At 40.6% G+C, this 23,684-nt stretch overlaps 1 protein-coding gene across 1 annotated transcript in view; it reads right to left on the bottom strand.

The window, feature by feature from the left end:
• Window positions 1-23,684, bottom strand: part of myo10 (myosin X) — a 131,757-nt gene that overhangs the window by 61,063 nt on the left and 47,010 nt on the right. Inside the window, exon 3 of the mRNA XM_082514315.1 lies at window positions 11,732-11,890. Within this exon, the coding sequence (XP_082370441.1) occupies window positions 11,732-11,890 (159 nt within the window). The remainder of the gene's footprint in view (window positions 1-11,731; window positions 11,891-23,684) is intronic.

Here is a 23,684-nt window from a genome sequence, read left to right as displayed (position 1 = left end):
CCATGTTACACAGAATATCATTTGTAGCTATAGATGCAAGTAAAAATTGCCAAACTTAAGAAAAAACTCAAGGACGTGCCTTAAACTTGCATCCTTTCTAAGCTCCTCGCAACTTACAGGAGTCATGAGGAGTGATTCTTATAAGTGCAAAAAGCAGCAGGAAGCAGGAAGCACAGATGCTGTAACAGTCCAGTAGACATTCGCCTGAATATTTTCACGTCTCAATCTCTTGTTTCAAGTCTTATTAAGCACAGCCTGATTTTTTTTCCAAATTATGGTCACCATCTATGGCAATAGAGCTCCGTATACCTCAGGGTAGTGCTGTCTTGTGATTCACATGGTGTGACCTTTAGCATATATGGCTACAGGTCATCCTGCCTGTACCTTCTCAGTAAGATCTGTCCCTCACTTGTAGTGTCTAGTTTCTAAAAGCCATGATAATAAAACCCCAGGCTTTAAAAACATGACTTTTCAAACTAAAACTTTATAATGGTCTTTTTTGCGTTTCTATTTGGTTCAGAAACCTTAATCTGTCGAGTAAAATGACATCTGATAGTCTGTAAAACCGACCAGTGGACAAAAACCCCCACAAAAAACCTTCAAACCCTTTCTTAAAAACAAAAAAACAAAAAAACAAAAAACATGACAAGGAAAGTAATATTTAAGCACGAGTCTAAAGGGCAAAGTTCACATAAAACAGTTAGCGCTGCTTCAAGTTAGAGAAAAAATAAATAATAAAACAGCCTTAGGGAAAATTTGTGCCTGCCCTTAACTCGATGAATTACAAACATTTGGACCCAATTACATCCCCCTGTTGGTCCGTCGTGGTAACAGTCTCCCTGGCAGCACCCCAGCTGTGACTCTCATCAGAAGCCCGCCCTGCTGGCTGATGTGATTAACTGCGGCCCCTCATCCTGCATGTGTGGTGTCGAATACTTGCAGTCATCCCACTGAGGTGACCCGAGTAATGCGATAGCCACTTTTTACAGTGTTTGTTTGAAGTGCTTAACCTGTGGGACTCATAGCAGTGAAAGCAACGTTTTTTAACACCGTGATGGCTCAAAAAGTTGAGTCTGTTCAGTCTGAAGAAGTCACCTGGATGAGTGACGAAACATTTCTCCGACTGAAAACGCGACGCCCAGATGAACACAATCAACTTTTTGGGATTTCCTTACCTGGATGGTCGAGCATGCATCATTTGTAAATGAAACATTTGTATTTGGGCAGCACTCATTATTAAATCTCCAACAATCTATGTTTTATACTAATACTGGGTAAAAAGAAAAGTATAATGTAGTATTTAAGCATGTTCTGGCTCTTTCTCTGGTCAGGTTCATTTTCATTTCTGTCATCAGCCTCATTGGGGCAGCAGGAAAAAGTTTCCAGTTAAGCCTAAAGTTCAAAAACTGCTCTGCACTCGACAAGATGCAGTCAAAGTGAAACATTTTCAATAAAGAAAGCCAAACGTTTTAATGAGTTGGCAGAGACCCAATAAAAGCTAAGAGCACAGTGAATATTGAAACAAGATAAATGTCAATGTCATCTGCGTCAGCTTATTCCACTGCCCACACATGGCAGCAGAAATAAGCTTTAAAGTGACACCCAAGAAAAATAAGATGAAAGCTCCACAGGTGTGTAAAGAAACGAGATCCATGCTCTGTCCAGGAATTCCTCTTCTGTTGCTCCTTTGGAGGTTTCTTCCCTTTCTTGTACTGTGTGTGTGTGTGTGTGTGTGTGTGTGTGTGTGTGTGTGTGTGCGTGCGTGTGTGTGCGCGCAAGAGAAACCCAGGGGGAAATCAGCTGTTTGGAATATTGGCCTATATAAATAAAACTGACTTCTCTCAAATGTATTGCATTACAGTGGATTCCAATGAAACATTTTTCAGTTACACAAACAATAATACATCTTAATCTGCTCTTTATTCAGCGTGTTCCAGAGAAATAATGGCTTCTTTAAAAAATATGATTAAATCAGCTGCTTCTGTTCTGAAACACTGCTTTCCCCAAATCCCAAAGAAAGCAGCAGCAGCCCCAGTATAAAAGTTTATAAGATTAACATTTTTTTTTCTCTGCTCTTTTTGCAGACTCAGTGTAGAGATGATAGGCTAACACTAGCAAGCTACATTAGCTGTATGGGTCTCTGCACAGATCACATACCTGCTAATCAGTGCTAATTAATGGATTAACGAACCACTCATTAAAACTAGAACATAGACTGCGTGGATGGGTTTTACCTCAAAGCAGGTGACATTCATTTGTAAGATAATGTAATTAAAAAGGCTACAAAAGGCACAGACATGTTGGAGACGCCCAGTTCTGTGACTAGCAGACAGTTCACACCTACAGCTGCATAGCTCGGCAGCACTGCCCCTAATTTTTCACCAAAAATCCAAAATGCTGATTTTAAAAAAGCATTACACAGATAATGTTCGGATGACTTTTACATAAACATTTTGCGTATTGATCGCAATGTTGGTTGATTTTTTACCACGAATCTTCGTGCATTATCCCATTCGTATTTTGAACAATTCTAAAAAACTATAAACGTTCTACAACCAACAAATCTGTGCAGAGTCCCCGATAATCAAAATAGGATTACGGATAAAAGTATCACGTTACATTTTGACATTGTGTTCCTTCTATTCAAGAACTAAAAACAGCTGACAAATGCAGATATCTTCTCAAACTGACCTCCGCTTAATCTTTTCCCCCCTGACAGATAGCAGTAACAGACGCTGGAGCGCCTTTATGTTTATAGAAAGGCGTCAGTGGCTGATGATGGTGTAACTGTAGAGCAGAGAAAGGCATGCAGGGCGTCAGAACCTTCCAAAAAAAAAAAAAAAAAAAAAAGATGGCTCTGAGACAGAGCCAGATAAATTCACAGAGAAGGAAATGAAGTCCAGATGGGGAAAAAACCCTGCAGGATCAGAAGAAAAAGCATCAGCAAACCTGCCTTACTGACGGCAGGAAATGTACGAGCGAGGGGAGCGAGGAGGGAATATTCTGCAGAATTACTGTGTCACAAGACACACATACCTTTGCATTTGTTATACTTGGCATTTAAAGGCATCTTGATCCGCTGTTTAGGTTTAATGTTGCTGCTGATGCACATGCGTGAAAGAAAGGAGATGCCCATTTATTTTTGAAACGATGCGGTTTTTCCAAAACTGTCAACACCTTGTGAAACGTGCAGCTTTTGCTTCAGCTATAATGCTGAATAAAAAGTTTTCTTACAAATGAAAAAAAATATCACTGTAGAAACGTGATAGTAGAGCCATAACCTTAACCTCACTTTAAGGAGCTTGCAAGTTCATTGCTGTGCTGACATGGATCTAATAAACCTGGGCAGGAAGTTGGATGCATGTCTGCTGTATAATGATAATCAGAGCCAACACGGCTGTCATTGCTCCGTTATTTGTCTCCACGCTACGTCCTCTTTGGCACGGTCATGGTAACAGCTGGAGGATACATCATACACAAAAAGCTTCTGCTACCACAACTCAACTGGATTTTGGAATCCCAAGCATTTTACTTCCATCTATAAGCTCTGAGTCTGTTTTGTCTTCATGTTAACCAGCACATCATTTCATGCTGCATTCCTATTTGAATAGCAAGTCGCACTGTGAGACGCTTATCCTAAATTTCAGTTGCAGAGTTATTGCCTCTTCACATTCCCTCCTTCATGTTAGTCAACTTTTATGTGGCCTGTGTGACATTTTTGGAAGGAAAACAGTTTGAATTGTCAAGCATGCATTTTTTCTTCATTTGTGGTTGGGGTTGTCGCTAATGAAACTGAACATGTGTATAATGACAAAGAACAACTTCTGCATATCTCTAAAGCACAAACGCCATTAGATGCATTGAGAACAACAGTTGTTTTAATTTTCTAGTTGAAAAAATAAGACACCTCAACTTTCCTTTTTTTGCCTTTTTACGGCTTTATTTGAAAGGGTGCAGTGAGCTTAACCGGCGCCAGAAACCTTAACTTTAACCAGTGAAAGTTACCTTATTGGTTTGCTTCTGAAACTGTGTGTTTTTGGTGTACAGTCCCCATTTAGCATCATCTTTGTAGCTGTATGAATTATAAAAGATTTATTGTTACTAATAACAAGTTTCAAATGAGTTTCAGATAAGCTAAGCTAAATCCAGCCCACATTAACTGACATCTGCCGATTCAGCAGATTCTTCACATTCAATTAGCAAATATGATAAAAAAAAAGTTGACTCCTTAAGCTGCTTTAGTTTGCTGCACAGCTGCAAGGTGCTATGTAGTCCAGCTTGTGGCCTGGTTGTTTCTGTACGGAGGTCCTGTGATTGCTCAAAGACACAAAGTCACACCACCGAGTTCTAACTCGACATATAAGTGTTCATCAGTCTCATTAATGTTCATGAATCAATCGTGTCAGTGCACTGCTCATTAAACTTTCTAACTAGAAATTAAACACTTTACCTAATTTTGCATAAATGGGCTATGTAAGTTTAAACCACACCGCAGGAGTAGTGGTTAGACTCGAGATTGTTTGCCCAAAACCACATCTTAATGAAGCTAAAACGATAAGTCAGAGATATGAGCCTGAAAGAAAGATCTAATCAACCAAGCCAGGAGTAATCTGTACACCAGATTCCAGACAAATCTGTTTCTCGCTCTTCAAGATAACTCAACAAATAACAGATGGGTGGACGAACTTCAGCCACAAAGTAACTAGCAAACCAAAAAAAAAAAAAGACAAAAATGGAGCAAAAAACCACGTTCACTAATGTTGTTGTCTTTGCTAACATTTAAAAAAAATAAATAAATAAACCAAATTAAAGGAAGTGAGATCAGCACATGTTATTCATAGACATGTATGCATGTATAACGCTGGACGTTTCCTCACATCTGACAGTAATCACAACTCTTCAGCTTTGGCTGAAATCTCTAAAAATGTAAAAAGGACTAAACTGGGTTTGTATTTCAGAGTCTCCAAAGGAATTTGTGTGTGTGGCTTAATCCCAAACCCAGCAGATATGTACAGAGGGAAAACGAGTGAAACATAATCCAACCCAGCTAAACTATTGATCTGAAAGGAAAATTCCACATAAACAGTCATTTTCGATTCCTCCCTTCTCTGAGCTTGCATCATCCAGATTTTTTCAGATATTAAGACATGACCCCAAAGCGGGATTTCAAAACACCAAACCAGCCTTTCTACTGCTATAAAGCCACATTCCACCCATAGCTTCTTTGTTTGCAAGTACTTCAGATAATCAAATGAGACCATTAGAAGTTGGTCCATCTGTAATCTGGTTTTGAGCAGTCGATCTCATTGTCAGTACAGACTTTCTACACATTCTGGACTTCTTCCTCCCCCGTTTATCCTCACAGCTATGAGTCAAGAGCTTGTGAAAGCGGAGCAGCAGCTGCCTGTTGCAGTCTGTCAGCGGGCCGGCAGCAGACATGCAGACTTGTCAAAATAACCGAAGCGAGCGATGAGACGGATTTTGCTCTGTGCTGAATCTGCCTGAGCCGGCAGAGCCTATGATCAAACCTATTACGAGGAAGAAGAGTGATTTAGTAGCTGTTTCTCAGGTATCCTCTCTGAACTATGAAGAAGCATTTTTGTGCCGCTCTACCTGATGATCCATCTGCTGTCATCTCGATTCTGATTGATTACAAAGGCCATTTGCTCCCACCCCTGTGGTTACAGTTAATAGTTCTGTAGGCGGGGTTGGGGTTACGGTTAGGGCAGAAAACACTGCTTCTATTATAACCCAAAATGTTAAAGAACAAACATGCTGTAGCTTAGCCTCAGTGTCACCACTAAGACATCTGAGCTGAATGTTGCTTGAAACTCAGTTGCCTCTTTTATTAGATCCATTATATTTAGTTCTCTTAACTCTTCACATGCACTGCAAGGACTGTTTTTGTCTGCATGTCAAAATAAACTGTTTTTCAAAACCAAAAGAAGGGAGTCTAACAGACAAACATATTTTAGATTTCTCAGATTCTCATATGATCAAGGATTCCTCGGGTCTGCAGGAACGTTCTTCAATGCCCTTTCTGCAGATCGTCCCCTCCAGAACAGACAGCGTCTCCAAACCTCTAACCAATTTTGCTAATGTGTGCATCTTACATTGAGCATCAGTGCAGACCCACAGTTCATCCACAGACTGAAATGAACCCTTTTAGCTCTTCTCCCTTTAAAGTCTCCCTCTCGTCTGATTGGTTGCCCCTCACAAACTTAGGATTTTAAACACCAAGTGGGTTGGTTTGAGATGATATAGCCCAACTTTGGGAAACCAGGATTTTAGAGCAGTCTGAAGTCTGAATTTTTGTACATACACTAAACCAAACTTGTGGCCCTGTTCAGGATGAGCACCATAACATCATAGTGTCTTTAAGATAGAAAATGAAGAAAAGCAAACTACAGCCACTTAGGTTAAAGTGCTCTGATTCTTATAAAAGAAGATTTCTGGGGGAGGATAGTCTCATCTCCTTATACCCATTTCTATTTTTGTTTTTAAAAAAAAAAAAACTTTTGTTGTATAGTTTAAAAAGTAGCTGCAGATCCAACGAGCCTTGGAGCCTGTGGCCAGAAGATGAAGAGTTGTGTATGAAAGTATTATGTAAGCTTTCATGTAAGAAGGTCCAAACTTTCATCTTTATATCCATGTTCCCATGACCATGTGATCAGGCACAAAGAGCACATATACCAGCAATTGTTCAAATGCTTTCAGGACCTGATCTGTTATTTTCGGTCAAACTTCTCATTCCAACCAATCAACAATCAGAGTTTTCTGTGTGTAAACAGAAAAATAAACTGTATGGGGATCTGCTGCCATCACATGACATCGTCCTATTTATGTTTATAGCACATGGGACACGAAAACATTCCTGGTTGGAATAAAGAGTTCCTGATTGGATGAACTCCCCTGCAGATTGTGTGTGTGTGTGTGTGTGTGTGTGTGTGTGTGTGTGTGTGTGTGTGTGTGTGTGTGTGTGTGTGTATAGAGAGAAATGAGCGGGAGGTCACAGAAAATTGTTGATGGGATGGGGGACAGAGAAAAAAAGAACAGCATGTGATAGAAAACTGAATGTCAGTGTGTTTGAAAGAAGGACCGTGGGGTACAGACGAGTCAGAGATTTCTGAGTTAAAGAATGTATGTGTGCATGTGTGTGTGAAGCGGAGTCTTTTGGCCCAGATCCCTTGTTTAGAAATCGGGTAGTAGCTCTGGTGGTGTGTGTGTGTGTGTGTGTGTGTGTGTGTGTGTGTGTGTGTGTGTGTGTGTGTGTGTGTGTGTGTGTGTTTCTGCACGCGCTTGCAATGGAATCTGCAGAGGAGACGAGTGAGGCCACCAGTCGACAGCACAGCTGGTTACAATCACAGCAACTAAACACACACAGACACACACACAGAGGTCTGGTAGCCTACAGACGAATCCCCTGTCTATGTAATGGTGCTGCTAGCAGCTCTGATGCAGTTTAGCTGAAACAAAAATATTTTTTTGTCAAACCAACCAGAAAAAGCTCAAAATAATCACTTCTGTATTTTTACACCATCAAAAATCAACATGTGCCCCCAAAAAGTATAAACTATAATTGAGATTTTGCTTGCTTTGTTCTGAGTGTGCACATATTGATAGATAGAAAAATCTACCTCTACCCCATCATCGTCATCACCATACAACTTTCTTTGAGGCCAGAGATTTATTCATTGTGGCCATTTAATTATGTGATTGCAGCAGGTTTGTACTCGTGAAAAATCTATCAAAACCACAAATTCCCCCACTGTATTGTGTTCTTTCCATGTTCTCCGTGTCCACATCCAAGCTTGGCTTTTTAATGGATGTTTGACAAGGACTTGTGTGATTTGTCCAGCTGGAATGCTTTCAGATTTATTGTGCTGTTTGGATTAACAACAAAACAGTTTTGTAATGTTCTTCAAGCTTCACCACCAAAGTTTAAGTTTTATCCAAAACCCTTTACAGCGAGTAGAACAAGCCTTGAAATCTGCTTCATTATCCTGTAAATGTAATTCAAAATATGGAGCTTAAAAAGATATTTTGGCTACAGGGCCGCTGAGAAAATCCACCAAGGCTCTTTATTCATATGCTGAATTTATGCATCACCTTGTTCTGCTTGTGTTTTTCACTGCATGTACTTTTCCTGGAATCTAAACTCTACATATGGCTCCTTTGCAATAAATAAATTTTATTATAAGAACTGAAGAAAAAAAAAGGAAAGAGAAGAAGAAGCCCGAGGAAAACAAAGGAGACGAGGATGAGTAGTGGTGGTAGTAACAGACCCCTCTAAATCACTCTGAACCCTTTAAACTGGGGTTTGACCAGTTTCATATTTGATCCTTGATGCAGCAGAAACTGTTGTTGGCTACTCTGACTTCAGTATTGTGTTTATAGCTCTTCCCTTTGGTTAACCATGACCCTCTCCATTAAAACATTCCCTCTAATTTTCCCCTCTTTCCAGCTTCTGGCCCAAAGAAAAAAAATGTCAGGCCAGAGATTGGGTGGCTGTGATGAATTGATTGGATAATTTCGACCATACGGGAGCATTCAGATGTGATTAAAGTAACAAGATGGCATTTGTCAAAGGTTAGCACGACTGTTGCATACAGCGAGCACAATGCCGCCTTTGTTGACAGCTTGTTTCGCTGGAGAAAGTGCTGGCTCAGGTTTGTTCTTTAAACCATAAGCACAAAATGGTTGAGAGCCATTTGCTCCACATATTCCTTTGCGTTTCACCGGAGCAGGAGGGTTTGAAAGGTTTCTTTACTTTAACTAGGATGGGCAGCAACAGAGCTGCTTGTTTGCTAGCTCACTGTGCGATGCAGGACAATGCATACACCTAAAACGTTGTAAGGACAATAACACAATGCAGATATCATGTGTTCAAGGAGGAGTAATCAACATTATGGTAACATCCTGTCATCAACACTCCTGGTTACAGCTACTACTGTTCACACCAGCACTAACTAGCACGATGAGACTTATTAACTTGGATTAACCAAGAAAATCACCTTCTTTTGGTCCCTTTAGCATCTCAACTGTTCTTTCTCACAACTCAGGAGATTAAGCCAGCCAACTCTAATTGTGTTCCCTCTCACTTGGCACTTTTCTGTTTTTGGCTGCCAAACAAGGACCACCATTACGTGGCGTCCAGTTTCTAACAAACGTCTGATTGAAAGGGACTCAAAATCCTTCGCCTTATTTGGTTTGGTGCTTTTCATCGCCTGGTCAATAGCGCAAACATGGAAACACCAGAAACAAGCACAACAATACTTTAAACCTCTCAAAAACAGAGTGGAACAGTAAAAGTTTATGCAAATAACCACACTAACCACAGGACAAATAACAAGGCTAAATTCATCTGAAGCTCTTTGGTCACAGTGCAGTAATGTTTAAGAATTCAACCACCTGCATAAATACTCTGCAAAGGCGTCACAAGGCCGCCATTTCTGGGAGAATAAAACGATCCAAGCAAAATAGTTAACTTAGTGTTTGGACTGTTTAACAGGGTTAAAACTGTCCAACTGTGTAACCCCAGCCCTGCATTTTAAAATTAACTCCCTTAAATTGAATGCAAAAAAAACAAACAAAAAAACAGCAGGCAGCAACTTTTGAGGTAAGGGTTCAGATTAAGAATGTTAAGGCTGATGTGATGCACTATGTTATATAGACAGAGACACAAATCCTTTCCTAAGAAAAAGGGGAAAAATACAACTTGAAGCTGTGAAAAACCATTTCGAAGTGCCAAAGACCTTAGCCAGGTCTGAAGACTTCTCTTCTAACAAGATAGTAACTCACAGTGTAAATCTTTAAGCTTGCACTGCATTTGGGCAGCGGTTAGGGTGCGGCTTAGGTGCCAGCACGGATGAGCCAATGTCTGAGGGAATGTGAGACAGCTTTTTTAAGGGCACTGGTGTGTGTCTGTGCTGGGAAATGGGACATGTGTGCTCTTACACAGAGAACAATGGCAGGTGTTCATGTGGTTTTACAAAGCATTTTAAAAAGTAAAAACAGACCCTTTTAAGTAGGAAACAGCAATTTGTTTATGGTTACATTTATGCAGCTATTCTACATTCTTTTAACATTTTATAATTAGGCCATTCTTTAACACTGTCATGCATGAATTATGACAACCTCAATCAGGATTTTTGGCTTAAGTATTTTTATTCATCTTTTCATGCCTAGAGACGAATAAAAATACTTAATGAACGGGTTAAATAACAATAATTACAATGACACACATCATACATCTATAGTAACATGAAACAGCCAGTGGGTGGCAGGGTATGGAGGGACACATTGGTGTCCAATGTAGTGGTTTATGTGCAAGTGTGCCATCAACACTGACACAAATACAAGAAAACAGCCTTTGACTAGCTGCCCACTGCAGTGGCCACTATGTGTGAAAGGGTTAAAATAATGAGCACTGCCACTACTATGATTTATTATTCTTGAAATGCTTTTTCATATATATGTTTTAAGGAAGTGACTAAAACCAGAAGCTGACTTTAGTGAATTTGAGCAAATCCACCTACAGCTGACATAGAAAGAAGAAAATCAGAATCAACCCCAAAATTCTATTTATACTATACTATATTAGGTTTTTAAGCCATAAAAGTGTTTGCAAAAAGTCTATGTATAATCCACCAAAAATATCAGTTTAATCTATGTTGTATTTACAGTGAACATTAGGAACTAAATCAAGAAGCTGTCCTGCAGGTTTGTGTTTTGGGAAACCCCTCATCGATACCCTGCTAGGTCTCTACATGTGTTTCTTGGAAGTTAAATAACCAAACCTTTGAATCAGCTTCACACTGTGTAAACCTGAAAACTGAGTCCCGTTTGTAATAAATCTGAGCCGGAAAGCCAAACTTTTTCTGACAGGATATCCCAGAGGAGCCAAAGATCCATGTAGGGATATGCTTTGATTGCACTGTCAATTAATCCTACAGTCATGTACAGACCAGTAAGAAGCTCCAGAAAGATACAATAGCTCTCTCACGTTCCCATTTCCTGGCACTGATTTAAAGCAGAGGAAAGCTCTCTGACCCAACCATCTCTTTCACCTGCTCGTTTCTAGATGGTTATCCCTGCTGTTGTGCAATGTTTGAGCAACTCAAGATATTCATGGGAGAATGCTGCAGAGCTGATGGATGAAGGTAATGTACCTTGACAAACCAAGCTGTCAACGCAAGCACTGATAGCGCTGATGGACTTCAGATTGGTTCTGGTTTTTGATGCTAGTGGTTCAGATTTTGTTTTTTGTAACCTGCCTCATATTACTTCTGCCGAGTTATCCCAGGGACTGAAACTGCAAATTTAGCAATATTTAGCAAGTAAACCACATGTTGATGAACTGTTGAAGCTCAGTCAGGACCACCATACTCAAAAGAAGATTATTATTTCCATCTGTGGTAATTTTTATTTGATGGAATAGCTGTGTGCTTAAAACCTCCCTGCCCTTTAGCATGCTGATGTGGATGTGGAGAGAACTCCTTCGCACTCTTGGAATCCCAGAAGCAGCCAGACCCCCTGCACAGATTATGCTAGGTGAGACTAATAAGACTTGCATTGAAGGGCATTAGTGGAACCGTCAGCTGTTGTGCAGATCAGCTGAGCTTCAATTCATGGTCAGTCTTCATATTAATATGTAGGATTTTCACCAGGGACAAAAAAAAAAATCAATCACTGTGTTGTTCTCATCAAGTATTGCTTGGAGGAAACTTACATAGATGTACTTCTGTTTATAGCGCAGGTACAGGTTGTGCATGATGGCGCCCTCGTGAAGGTCCTCAAGGCTCGCCATGTCCTCCACCCCTCTGATGCTGCTACGGTGCATGGGTTGCACTTTCTGCCTGGTGAGCGTATTCTGCTTGTAGGTGTACACCTGGGTCAGAAAATGGAAAAAGTCCATATGTAAACTACGTAAATGATAATCACATGAATCCACATTGACATTCTAAAAGCAGAGGATCAAAGAACTACTGCAGGAAATCTTTGAAGTAGAATTAATAAAATCAACCCTCATCTTACTCAGACTTTATTTCCCCAACTTTAGGGGCGATATATCCCCTAAGAGGCAATCATGTTAAAAATCACAGGAAATCATTTATCCCTACAGCAGAGCAGTTTCCTGAGATGCTGTTTTATAGCAGAATTGGTCCATGTCAACTTCCTCTTAAAGTCTGATCTGGTCACAGGTCATTTAGTTTCTGGTTTAAGGCCAGATGTGGACATCAGGCTGCCAGTTTTCTACCACAAGTTTTACAAGTGCATTTTTAGATTTGAATTTCATTCGGTTTGGCTCTTTTGTGAGAGAATGAGCCAGACGAGAACAGATAAAGGCAAGAGCACCAGACCACAGCAGTTTCTGAGAAATGTTAAAAAGCTCAGACTTCTGAAAACCCAGATGTATCGAACAAAGCCGACGGCATTTCCCCCTTTTACTTTGAAACTCAACATAATTAAAGTTCTAGAATTAAATTGCATTCACGTGCGTTTATCAGGGATAAACTAGAATGAGAAAAAACATGAAATTCCAAGAACACATAGCAAACATTGTTGTGGTGCATAGTTTCATGTCTCAGTCATGATGAAGCGTAACAGAAAACAGCTGAGAAAAATGACTGAACCATGACAGGAAATATCGATGTGTCCAGCTTAACACAACTTCTTTTTCTACAAATTGCAGATATTATGGATGTCAAAAGTAAACCATAATAACTGTATGCTTTTACAATGAATAGTATTCTGTCTGACAACTTTGATCTTATGTTACTCAAAGGATGAGATGCAAAGTTTGGTGGTTACAGGCAAACACAATATATTTGATGTAGAATTTCCACATGTTAAAGGTTAAAGGTGTCAAAAACCCACTGATTATGAATTCTAGTGAAGACAGGACACAATGCATGCAAGATACAACTTCAGAAAACGGTAGAGAAGTAGGAATACCAGAGGCACAGACTATGAGAGAGACACAGCACACTGAAAATCTATGAGTGAATTACACAAGAGCTAAGATGATGGTAGAAATCTACCTCCCAGGGGAAAAAGCAGTTTACATTTTATTTAGGGACAAAGCTGCAAGCCATTTATCAGAACTGACTGCTGATTCAGTGCATGCAGTCTCTATGCTCCATTGAAAGGTCAATATAGATAATGTTTCAAAATACCTCCTTTAAAAATGTTTTTTTAAATGCCTTGAGACATTTTGAGATGGCTGTCAAGGCGAGAATCTCTTGAAGGGTTTAAGAAATGTCACAGTGGTCAGATATCCCTGCTTCTTTTGAAAACAGGTGCTTTTATTTTGCATAAAGAGAAAGTGCACAAGAATACTGAACAAGATGGATCTTTAGTTTTTTTGTGAATCAAAAGAAAAACTACAAAGAAACAAATGAAAACCTTAGATTTGTTTTAGACCTCCAGCTGAAAATACACCTCCATTAAGCTGCTATTATTTTGCAGGTGGCAGCATTTAACTGGAAGGTTTCATGTAAAAGTATTGTAATTCCTCACAGCTTATAATTCAAGGCTTGTTGTGATAAACCTGACCCTGAGCCTGTAGACTACATGAAATCTGGAGCTGGACAAGGGCAGCCATCAGTAGATGTCTTCTTATCATGTGTCTGAGGACAAGGCCGAACAGCTTCTCGAGACTAAACTCTCGTCCTGCAACGTCTCGTCAAAACTAGTGATAGCTGTTAAATACCCCACTGCATTTTCAAACCATTATGAAACTCAGTCTGTCATTTAATTACCAAAGTTTTCTAAACTTGTATTACTTCCACCTTATGTTCAGTCTTCTGTGTGTTTCATAAAATTATTACTGAGATAAAAGCCAACTTTCTATCTTGCTTGTGATTCAGTTTGGAGGGCAAATTAAGTTCACTCTTTGCATAAATGTATAAATTGTTGGTTTCCATCATCAGACAGCCTTAAAAGCCTGATCAAACACTACATTTAACTCTGAAGAACTCAAGCTAATCAAATCCTTAAAGGATTGGTGCACAGATCAACCCACCATCCATTTATTTCATTATTATTATTATTATTATTATTATTAGGTTGAACTAACTGTCCAAAATCCAAACAGACTCAGTTTGTTGAGATCTGATGCATGTTTACACTGTAGTTAAGGACATCAGGCCTCAACCACCACAAAGGCTTCTCGTGGAGATTTGTTGTTCAGAATGTGAATTTATGCATGCAAATAAGCCGGAGACACACCTGTCTGTTATAGCGAAGAGAGACGAAGACTAAGCGGACATTTGAGCGCTGAAACATGTAACGTGTGATGTCATGACTTCTGCTTGTTGGAAAGCCACAATTTCTCATCCGTGTTCTTTGGTAAAGTATCTTTCCTTAAAAATTGATTTGGCCTTCATGGTCAGACCACAAACTTGAGTCTGAACATCATGCAGAAGTCACAACGTTGATAGCAGTATCAGAAAGAAAGGACATTTCATCCAAGCCATTGGGTCCAAAGCCGTCCGTGCCTGTAGGACTAATCCGTTAAAAGGTTCTCCTATTAACCATATACTATTTTTGACCATTTCTGTATTAAAATATTATATTTATTAACTTTTTTCACCTCCAATTAGTCTTCTGGAATTATTTGTAATAAAAATGAAATCCAAATAGAAAAGTAAACACAGAAGGAACAAATCTAGAGTTTCAACCATGCAACAGGCTTAAATCTCTTCAGCATTTCGACAAAGAGGCCATTCTTCTAAGCAGCTTTCTACAGTCGGTCAGTAGTGCCAACTGTTTAAGGCCACACGATGGTCCAGTTGTGAAAAGCAAGAGACAGAGAGGTTAATTTAGGGCAGACCTCCAATTATCACTGCTCTGCAGGGAGTTGCAGCCTGCAGGATCACCAAGGGAGATGTGCTCAAAATAATGACCCATCACTGCAGGAAGGTCTGGGCATCTTTCAGAAGACAACTATCAGATTCTGAAGTAGAAAACTGTCCTCACTGCTGGACTCTGTTGGTAATCGCTTTTATTTAACTGCTATAAATTCATCAGTGAGGTATTACTCCATCTGACTTTAAGTCTAGTTGGCTTTGGGATGGAAAATGCAGAGCAGCCAAACCCTCTGCTGTCTCAGCCTTTTCTCCAAACAACCAAACCACGAAGTATTTTCAGCAACACACATGAACGGGGCATTTCCCAGATATTTCAGTAACCTTTAGCAATGACACACGAGGTGAAATAATGCAGCATTTCAGTTATTGCAGAACTTCGGGATACAGAGCATTACAGCACATTTTATCATCTTCTCTTCCAACAACGGCCTCTACTGGAAACAAAGTGCTGAACATAATGAGACATTTAGCAGTAAAAGCTCAAGATGTTATCGACCAATATACGAGCTAAAAAAAAAAAAAAAAAAAAAAAAAAGAGTGAATACTGGACTTCAACACATTTCACACAAGAACAAGCCGGCACATTAAAGACCAGCTAATGTAAACATGTTTCCATTCTCACATGTGGTTCTGCTGGTTAATCAACAAGAACTTTAAGGCTACAACAAAACTTGCAGTACAAAGAAGAACTTTTATTTCACAAGCTCAAAAATGTTGGTCAAGCATTAAAACTGTTTACACTACAGGTGTAGCTGGTGCTTTAACTGCTTCAGACCTTATCTTCACCGTACACTTTGGAATTACATGAAGCCCAAAGCCTAAAAATCCTAAAAACATTCAGGGAGTGCTGACTTCATGTGAAAACGGCTTTAGAGACGAGCTAGAGTTTGCATATTCACCACATTAAAACAATCACCACTCCAAAGGTCATTCTGGGAAATGGTAAAGCCGTAGCTTATAGGATACCAAAAGAGGAAAAAGTTGGCTTGTGGTTTCAATAGGCTGGAAAAAACATAAATAATGAAGTGAATATTCCATCATTTGAAAATTTGAAAAACAACGTAACAGAAAATTACAGAAAGACGTTACAAAGATGCCGTGTACTTTAAATTCTTTCTTTTGTCCACATAAACTATTGTTACCAAGAATAAAAATGAGACCCTTATGAACCAGCCATCTCAGCGTATCCACACACACACAAACTCAAACAGCAGAGGGGCCCTGAAGCCATTCGGTGACCCGCTGAGGCCGAGGGACTCTTCCAGAAGAAAACAAGTCTCTGTCTGAGGAGTCGATCACATCTGACCCCCCACCCCCACACACACATTAACACCAAAACTGCCCTTCAGCATCCTGCCAGGCTTCATTTCTCACATTCCTCTCTCGGTGACGCTTCAGGGGATTCAGTTCATCTCTCAAATGTGTTTTTCCTTTAGATGGATGAAACGTGATCGAGTCCAAGAGCCGTTCAAAACCTGCCGGCATGTTCAGACGGGTTCATTACTCCAGGTCAGAACACCACATAAGTCAAAATACTTTGACTTCTGGTAACGAAAGCTAAACTGAAAGAGGTTTACACTTCTGTAGTCACCTCACTTGCAGTTTCCATGACTTCTATTTTACTAACTTCGACATGTCTCTGACATCCCCCCATACATTCCTGTAGCACCTGTTTTCAAACTATATATGAAACCCTCAGCTATAGCGCTCCTGTCTTTAAGTTTCTCAGTTATTCATCTGTTGGTGTCGTCTTGAAGTCTGTCAGGTTTGTTCAAGATGATCTTTACAAAATGTCAACACTAATCATAATAAGTTCAGCACTAATGTTGGGCTATAAATGTATGAAGCATCCTTAGTGTGTTTTGCATGATGTTAAATTTCCCCAAAAACCTGAGTAATTTAATTTAGCCACTTCTTAGCAAAACGTTTTTCTGTGACAAACAGCAGCTTCAGAATTCATGTCTAAAGGTCTGCGTTAAACAAACTTTATTTCAGGCCTCCAACAAAAACTAATTCAAACTGACTTCAACATGAGAGAACAGTAAAGGTACAAATATGAACTCATTTCCAAGTTTTAAGAATCATTCCCGGGGCAGAAAGGTTTAGGTTGAGCCTCGTCATTCTGTAACTTTCCAAGAGATCATAACTCGTGTGAATGGTGAGTTTGTCAGATCACAATCACAGTCGTAAGATCAGGATTTTAGGAGTGCAGAGCTCTACTCTCTATGGGTCATAACGGGATGTGGCTGTTTCCCTTCGTTTTTGTTGTCTGACAGCAAACATCTGAGAAAACAAGAGCTTCTTTACTCGGCCACATTAAAATGCTGACTGCCTCAGATGAGGGAGTTGCTCAAGGATGTTGACTAAACTAGCTTAAACACTCGGTATACGTCAGTTTGGCATGGGCTTTGGGCTTTTTAACTTTTATGTGTACAATAAAAGGCATCGCTATCCCAAAGTAAAGGAATTGGGAAACCCCAGAAAGAAAGATGCGTATATGAATGCCATTTCAAACTATTTGCTTTTCCCTATGAGGCAAACTGTTGTACGGTGAACAGTCTTGTTAGACTAGTCCAATGTAAACACTGTTTATAGCCAGCAGTCAAACATGCGAGCCCTGAACCTTAAGGGCAGGTATTTACTTTTTACACACCTTTATCTGTCAGGTAACAACTTCACCTTCACCTTTTCACTTTGTACTTATTTCAACTAGGATGTTACACAATGAAGTTAGAAAAAATCCACCTTTTAACACCCCAAAAACCTTGAGCATATATATATGGCTCTAAATACCATCTCTTTCCTTATTTTCCTTTTAGAGGTTCAGTCCTGGATGGAAAATGGCAACCTCTTATGTTATGAACAGTATTCTATGGTTGTAGCACTAGGAGAGCACAGATTGTTCATCCACAATGACCCAATTAGATTTCTAATTGGTTCAGTTGTCTTCGTGGAGGTCCACGCCTTGAAAACAAAGCCACGGGGGCCCGAGCGCTAAGCCTATAGTGACAGATGCTAACAGGAGTAAATCTCAGTGAAACAAAGCCATTACACAGCATCACTGCACGCGAGGAGGATGCAGGGGTGGGGTCACTGCTGTACTCCTGGATCAACAGGCTCTATTCCTGGATCAAACCGGATAAACTCTGTTGTTTTTGCTTAGATGGATCCGGAAAGTGAATTCACTTTACGTTCAGGCAATTAGAGAGGAACTTAAAATTAGCAGCGAAGGATTTTCCCCTCGACTGGTCCATCACCCATCATGGTGATACTTATTCCATGGCCTGTTCTCTAAGAGAAGTGCAGATTTCGTCAGATTATCGGCCAGTAGCTCGCTCTGAAAGTCTCAAATGACCCCAATAATTTTTTTTTTTAATTTGCTACTTTTTTTACTTGAAATATTGCCAATATCTTTTCATAAAGCAAAACAAGGGGCTTCTGAATCATTTTATCCCGGCTATATGTTTATAATATAGCCTTTAGTATTTACTTTTTCTCTATTTTTTGCTTATGTGAAATTTTCCTACTTTTTTCTATCAGTTTGGCGAGCCACATGGCTGTAATTACCACGATGAAAGGATATGAGTCAAAGGTGTAATTCCCAGACTAAAAACAATTTAAAAGCCTTTATCTGCTTCTTATCTTTAGCTTCAGTTTATAAAACAGGGAATTTCCACTGTGGTGTTTATAGTTGTTTGATACTACTGCATGTAGTCTCCATGGGGAGTCTGACAAATCCTCTCAGGTGATTTTGCTTCTTGGATGTTTAATCTACAAATTTTTAAATCAGGGGGAGTGGAGACGTGCCCGCCAAATGTCCGAGATAACAGCTAGCCCAGAGCTAGTTCAGCTAGTTCTATGCTGCTAGTATTTATATTGTTTTTGCACCCACACCTATTAGAACAGGTGTGGGTTAACAAAAGCCTTAATGAAACAGCATTAGGACCTAAAATGTCTGAACATCAGACTGAGTCTGTGTGTTAACAGACACCAAAAGGCTGCAGGCGGCTAATTACTTCAGTAACATTTAATAATCACTCTGACTTTTCGTGCCAGTAATCAGTTTGTCAGGCGAGGGGAAATGAAACTCTTCATTATGTGTTGTTAGGAGGGAAAACTGAGCCCCCCGGCCCCTCGCTGTCCCTCGCTCTGTCAGCGAGTTGAACAGGTAACCATCCACTCTCCTCCAGCTTCACTCCCCCACCTTTCATCATCATCAAAAGCAGCAGCTGCTCTTTGAATCACCATTCATCTCCTCCTGTATTGTCCTGCAGTCAGTGAAGGAGGAGGAGACTGTCTGCACCGTCAAAAACACTGAAACCCGAGCAAGACGAGAGGAACTCTGCAACCTCTGACAGAAAGGTGTCCACACACACACACACACACACACACACACACACACACACACACACACACTCTCTCTCTAACATTTAACAGCACTTTAACCACTGAAGGCCACTCAAAGCTTCATTATTCTTTCTGGGTAGAAGGAATAAAAGTTTGAATTTTATCCCGAGTCTGGTGTCACCAAATTTATCCTCAGGATTAAGAGCTCAGCAGATTTAATGGCTTTAGCAGCTAGATTACACTCAGGCTGAACACACTAATTCCAATTAGTTCAATAGTTTGTTGTTTGTCACTAAGTGTAAGTGACACCGAAGTAACAGAAAAAGGACACATTTAGCAGCAGGGTGCTTAAACGCTGACAGAAAATTAAACGCAGTATGTTGTCTTTGCATTACTTCAAAAAAAGGAGAAAGAAACATTCAAAGATTGTTGTTTGACCATGTGCAATAGGAATAAATGACACGTGTACACATGTGCACAGTGCTGTAAGCAACAGGTTGGGCTAATTTTATATTTGGCTAATTTTGGGAAATAATAATAATAATTAAATACAACTCCACTCCAATAACACACTTTTATTCTTTAAGCCTTAAAAACCATCAGAAAGCGTGCAGCGTTGCACTTGTACTAGTGAAGCACTTCAGTAACTTATGAGCCCACAGCGTTCACTCTGTAGCCACTGTGATGTTAACAGTGTTGCAGTAACGTGTTTCTGACTCGTCAGCTTTGGATTTCCTCACAAGGAGCAGCATTTGCGCTGAAGCTGAACAGGTGACCTTCATCTCCAGTTACACACAACAGACAACTGGCAGACACACACGAACACACACCTTCATATTTAAATCTATGAATTAGAATGAGTTCACACAAATGCACAAAAGGACAATGGACATGCATGCAAAAACACTCGTTTGTATCACGACTTCAGCACTCGCTTAATGATACAAAGGAGCTGCTGTACGATGTCTTGCTCAAGGGCACACACTGCAGTCACATACTGTTTTAAGGCACTTTTTTTAGTTACAGGAGAGCCGACGGAACAGAAGGCCACTCCTGATGCTAGTCACACTAGTTTGTGGTGTGCAGTAAGCGATTATAAATAACTATTACTAGTATTGTTGAGGCTCTTGAGCAGAGTGTAGTGCCTTTATGTTCTTAACTCTGAGCTTATCAAAAAGAAACCGTTCAACACACAATCCTCAATAAGATTATCACAGCTGTTTACAGCAACTGAAGGAGCTGAGAGAAAAATAAACTATATGAGAAAGAGGAGATATAAGACGAGTAATATGAAAAGCAGAAATAAAAGGAAATCAAAAAGATGAATAACAAGAAAATATAGAAAAAAGACAAGGATGGAAGAGAGAAAAATAAGAAACAGGTGGGAACCCAAGGAATAATGAAGAGATCGAAGGAAAAATAAGGATTAAAAAGTCATTTAACATTTAAAAAAAAAACAAAAAAAAAAACGAATCCCAAAAATAAATGAGAGAAAATAAAACCCAAACAAGTTAAATTATCAAATGATTAGAGAATTAAAATAAAAGAATTTAAAAAAGAATTTAATTTTAAAAAATAAAGAAAAATTAAATGGACAACAGAGATGGATGTATTGGAAAAAAAAATAAGAGAAAGACACAAGAGAAGAAACAGGTACAGGAAGTGAAGGTACAGGTAAGATGAGTAATACGAGGAAAACTTTATTAACAAAGACAACTTTATCACCACAAAGCATAATTTGTTTGAACTGTGAGGCTCCAAAGCAGCGAGTCAGTTAGCATGCTACGGGCTGAAATTTATTACTTGGAATAATGAAAAATGGCTGGTAAGAGGGAAGAAAAGATTTCGAGTTACTTGGATATAAAACCATTACAACTCATCCTGAGGGGAGCATGAATGGTGGCACTACAAAAAACAAATAACAAACCAAAGTGTCTCCTATATCTGTAGGATCTGTCTGATCCACGGATAGCTTTGTTAAGGTTTCGTGCTAATTTATCATGTAGATGTGGAAAAGCAGAGATTTTTCACTCAGTAAGAGAAAACTTTGACCTGCTGGAAACACATTACAAGTTTTAAGAACGCCAAGTTCACGTGGACTCCTGAGGCGACAGATGTAAAGAGAGACGGACCCCTCCATCCTCTAGTTGACATTTTTTACTGTGGTGAGGAGAGTCATTAGCTTCAGTGGACGGCAGGTCTAACAGACTCTCTGAACGAGCAGAGGCCAGGAGATAAGAATGCCTTAATCTGCCAGTAAATCTTCAGGACAATACTTCAGCTCAACATGACCCTAAATCCCTCAGCACTCACATTTAGCGGCTGTCCTCTGGTAGTGACCCTCTGCTGCTCACTGGCTACACAGGAAGTCTTTGTTAAAGCTGTCAGCACAGGAGGGTAGTGCAGAGTAAATCCACCCAAACAGCTTGCACAGGTTATTGTTTGCTGGCCTGATTTTAAAGGCTTTGGTTGAACAGGAGAATAGGTGGCAGTGGAACTCACTGAAGCACAAACATGTGGAAGACTGCAGATATTAAACATCCTGGACTCTTTCAATTCCTAAAAAGGTTCCTCTATAATAAGATAAGATAAGATAGAACTTTATTAATCCCTCGGGTGGGTTCCTCTGGGAAATTCGACTTCCAAAAAAAGCACAGCAACGACCAAAGTTACAGTTACAGAACTGTTATATATATATACACATATATACACATATATGTATATATATAAAAAAATAAAAAATAAAAAAAAAAATAAAAAAAAAAACACCCAGCGCGCCCCTGCGGGCGGTTTATCCTTCAAGCTCGGGTCCTCTACCAGAGGCCTGGGAGCTTGAGGGTCCTGCGCAGTATCTTAGCTGTTCCCAGGACTGCGCTCTTCTGGACAGAGATCTCCGATGTTATTCCCGGGATCTGCTGGAGCCACTCGCCTAGCTTGGGAGTCACCGCACCTAGTGCTCCGATTACCACGGGGACCACCGTTACCTTCACCCTCCACATCCTCTCGAGCTCTTCTCTGAGCCCTTGGTATTTCTCCAGCTTCTCGTGTTCCTTCTTCCTGATATTGCTGTCATTCGGAACCGCTACATCGATCACTACGGCCGTCTTCTTCTGTTTGTCTACCACCACTATGTCCGGTTGGTTAGCCACCACCATTTTGTCCGTCTGTATCTGGAAGTCCCACAGGATCTTAGCTCGGTCATTCTCCACCACCCTTGGGGGCATCTCCCATTTTGACCTCGGGACTTCTAGGTTATACTCGGCACAGATGTTCCTGTACACTATGCCGGCCACTTGGTTATGGCGTTCCATGTATGCCTTGCCTGCTAGCATCTTGCACCCTGCTGTTATGTGCTGGATTGTCTCTGGGGCATCTTTACACAGCCTGCACCTGGGGTCTTGCCTGGTGTGATAGACCCCAGCCTCTATGGATCTTGTACTCAGAGCTTGTTCTTGTGCTGCCATGATTAGTGCCTCTGTGCTGTCTTTCAGTCCAGCTTTGTCCAGCCACTGGTAGGATTTCTGGATATCAGCCACCTCCTCTATCTGCCGGTGGTACATACCGTGCAGGGGCCTGTCCTTCCATGATGGTTCCTCGTCTCCCTCCTCTTTCTTGGGTTTCTGCTGCCTGAGGTATTCACTGAGCACTCGGTCAGTTGGGGCCATCTTCCCAATGTATTCTTGGATGTTCCTTGTCTCATCCTGGACTGTGGTGCTGACACTCACCAGTCCCCGGCCCCCTTCCTTCAGCTTAGCGTACAGCCTCAGGGTGCTGGACTTGGGGTGAAACCCTCCATGCATGGTAAGGAGCTTTCTTGTCTTTATGTCAGTGGCTTCTATCTCCTCCTTTGGCCAGCCTATTACCCCAGCAGGGTACCTGATCACGGGCAGGGCGTACGTGTTGATGGCCCGGATCTTGTTCTTACCATTCAGCTGACTCCTCAGGACTTGCCTGACCCTCTGCAGGTACTTGGTGGTTGCAGCCTTTCTAGCGGCCTCTTCATGGTTCCCATTTGCCTGCGGGATCCCCAGGTACTTGTAACTGTCCTCTATGTCTGCAATGTTGCCTTCTGGTAGTTCAATCCCCTCAGTTCTGACTACCTTCCCTCTCTTTGTTACCATCCGACTACACTTCTCCAGTCCGAACGACATTCCAATGTCATTGCTGTATAGCCTGGTAGTGTGGATCAGTGAATCGATGTCTCGTTCACTCTTGGCATACAGCTTGATGTCATCCATGTACAGGAGGTGGCTGACAACTGCTCCGTTCCGTAGTCGGTATCCGTAGCCAGTCTTGTTAATGATCTCACTGAGGGGGTTCAGGCCTATGCAGAACAGCAGTGGGGACAGAGCATCTCCTTGGTAGATCCCGCACTTGATGGTAACTTGTGCTATGGGCTTGGAGTTGGCCTCTAGTGTTGTACGCCACATCCCCATTGAGTTCCTGATGAAGGCTCTTAGGGTC

The sequence above is a fragment of the Aulonocara stuartgranti genome, assembly GCF_965226115.1.
Source record: "Aulonocara stuartgranti genome assembly, chromosome: 18".
Classification (NCBI taxonomy): Eukaryota; Metazoa; Chordata; class Actinopteri; order Cichliformes; family Cichlidae; genus Aulonocara; species Aulonocara stuartgranti.
This window is presented reverse-complemented; position numbering and strand designations above follow the sequence as displayed.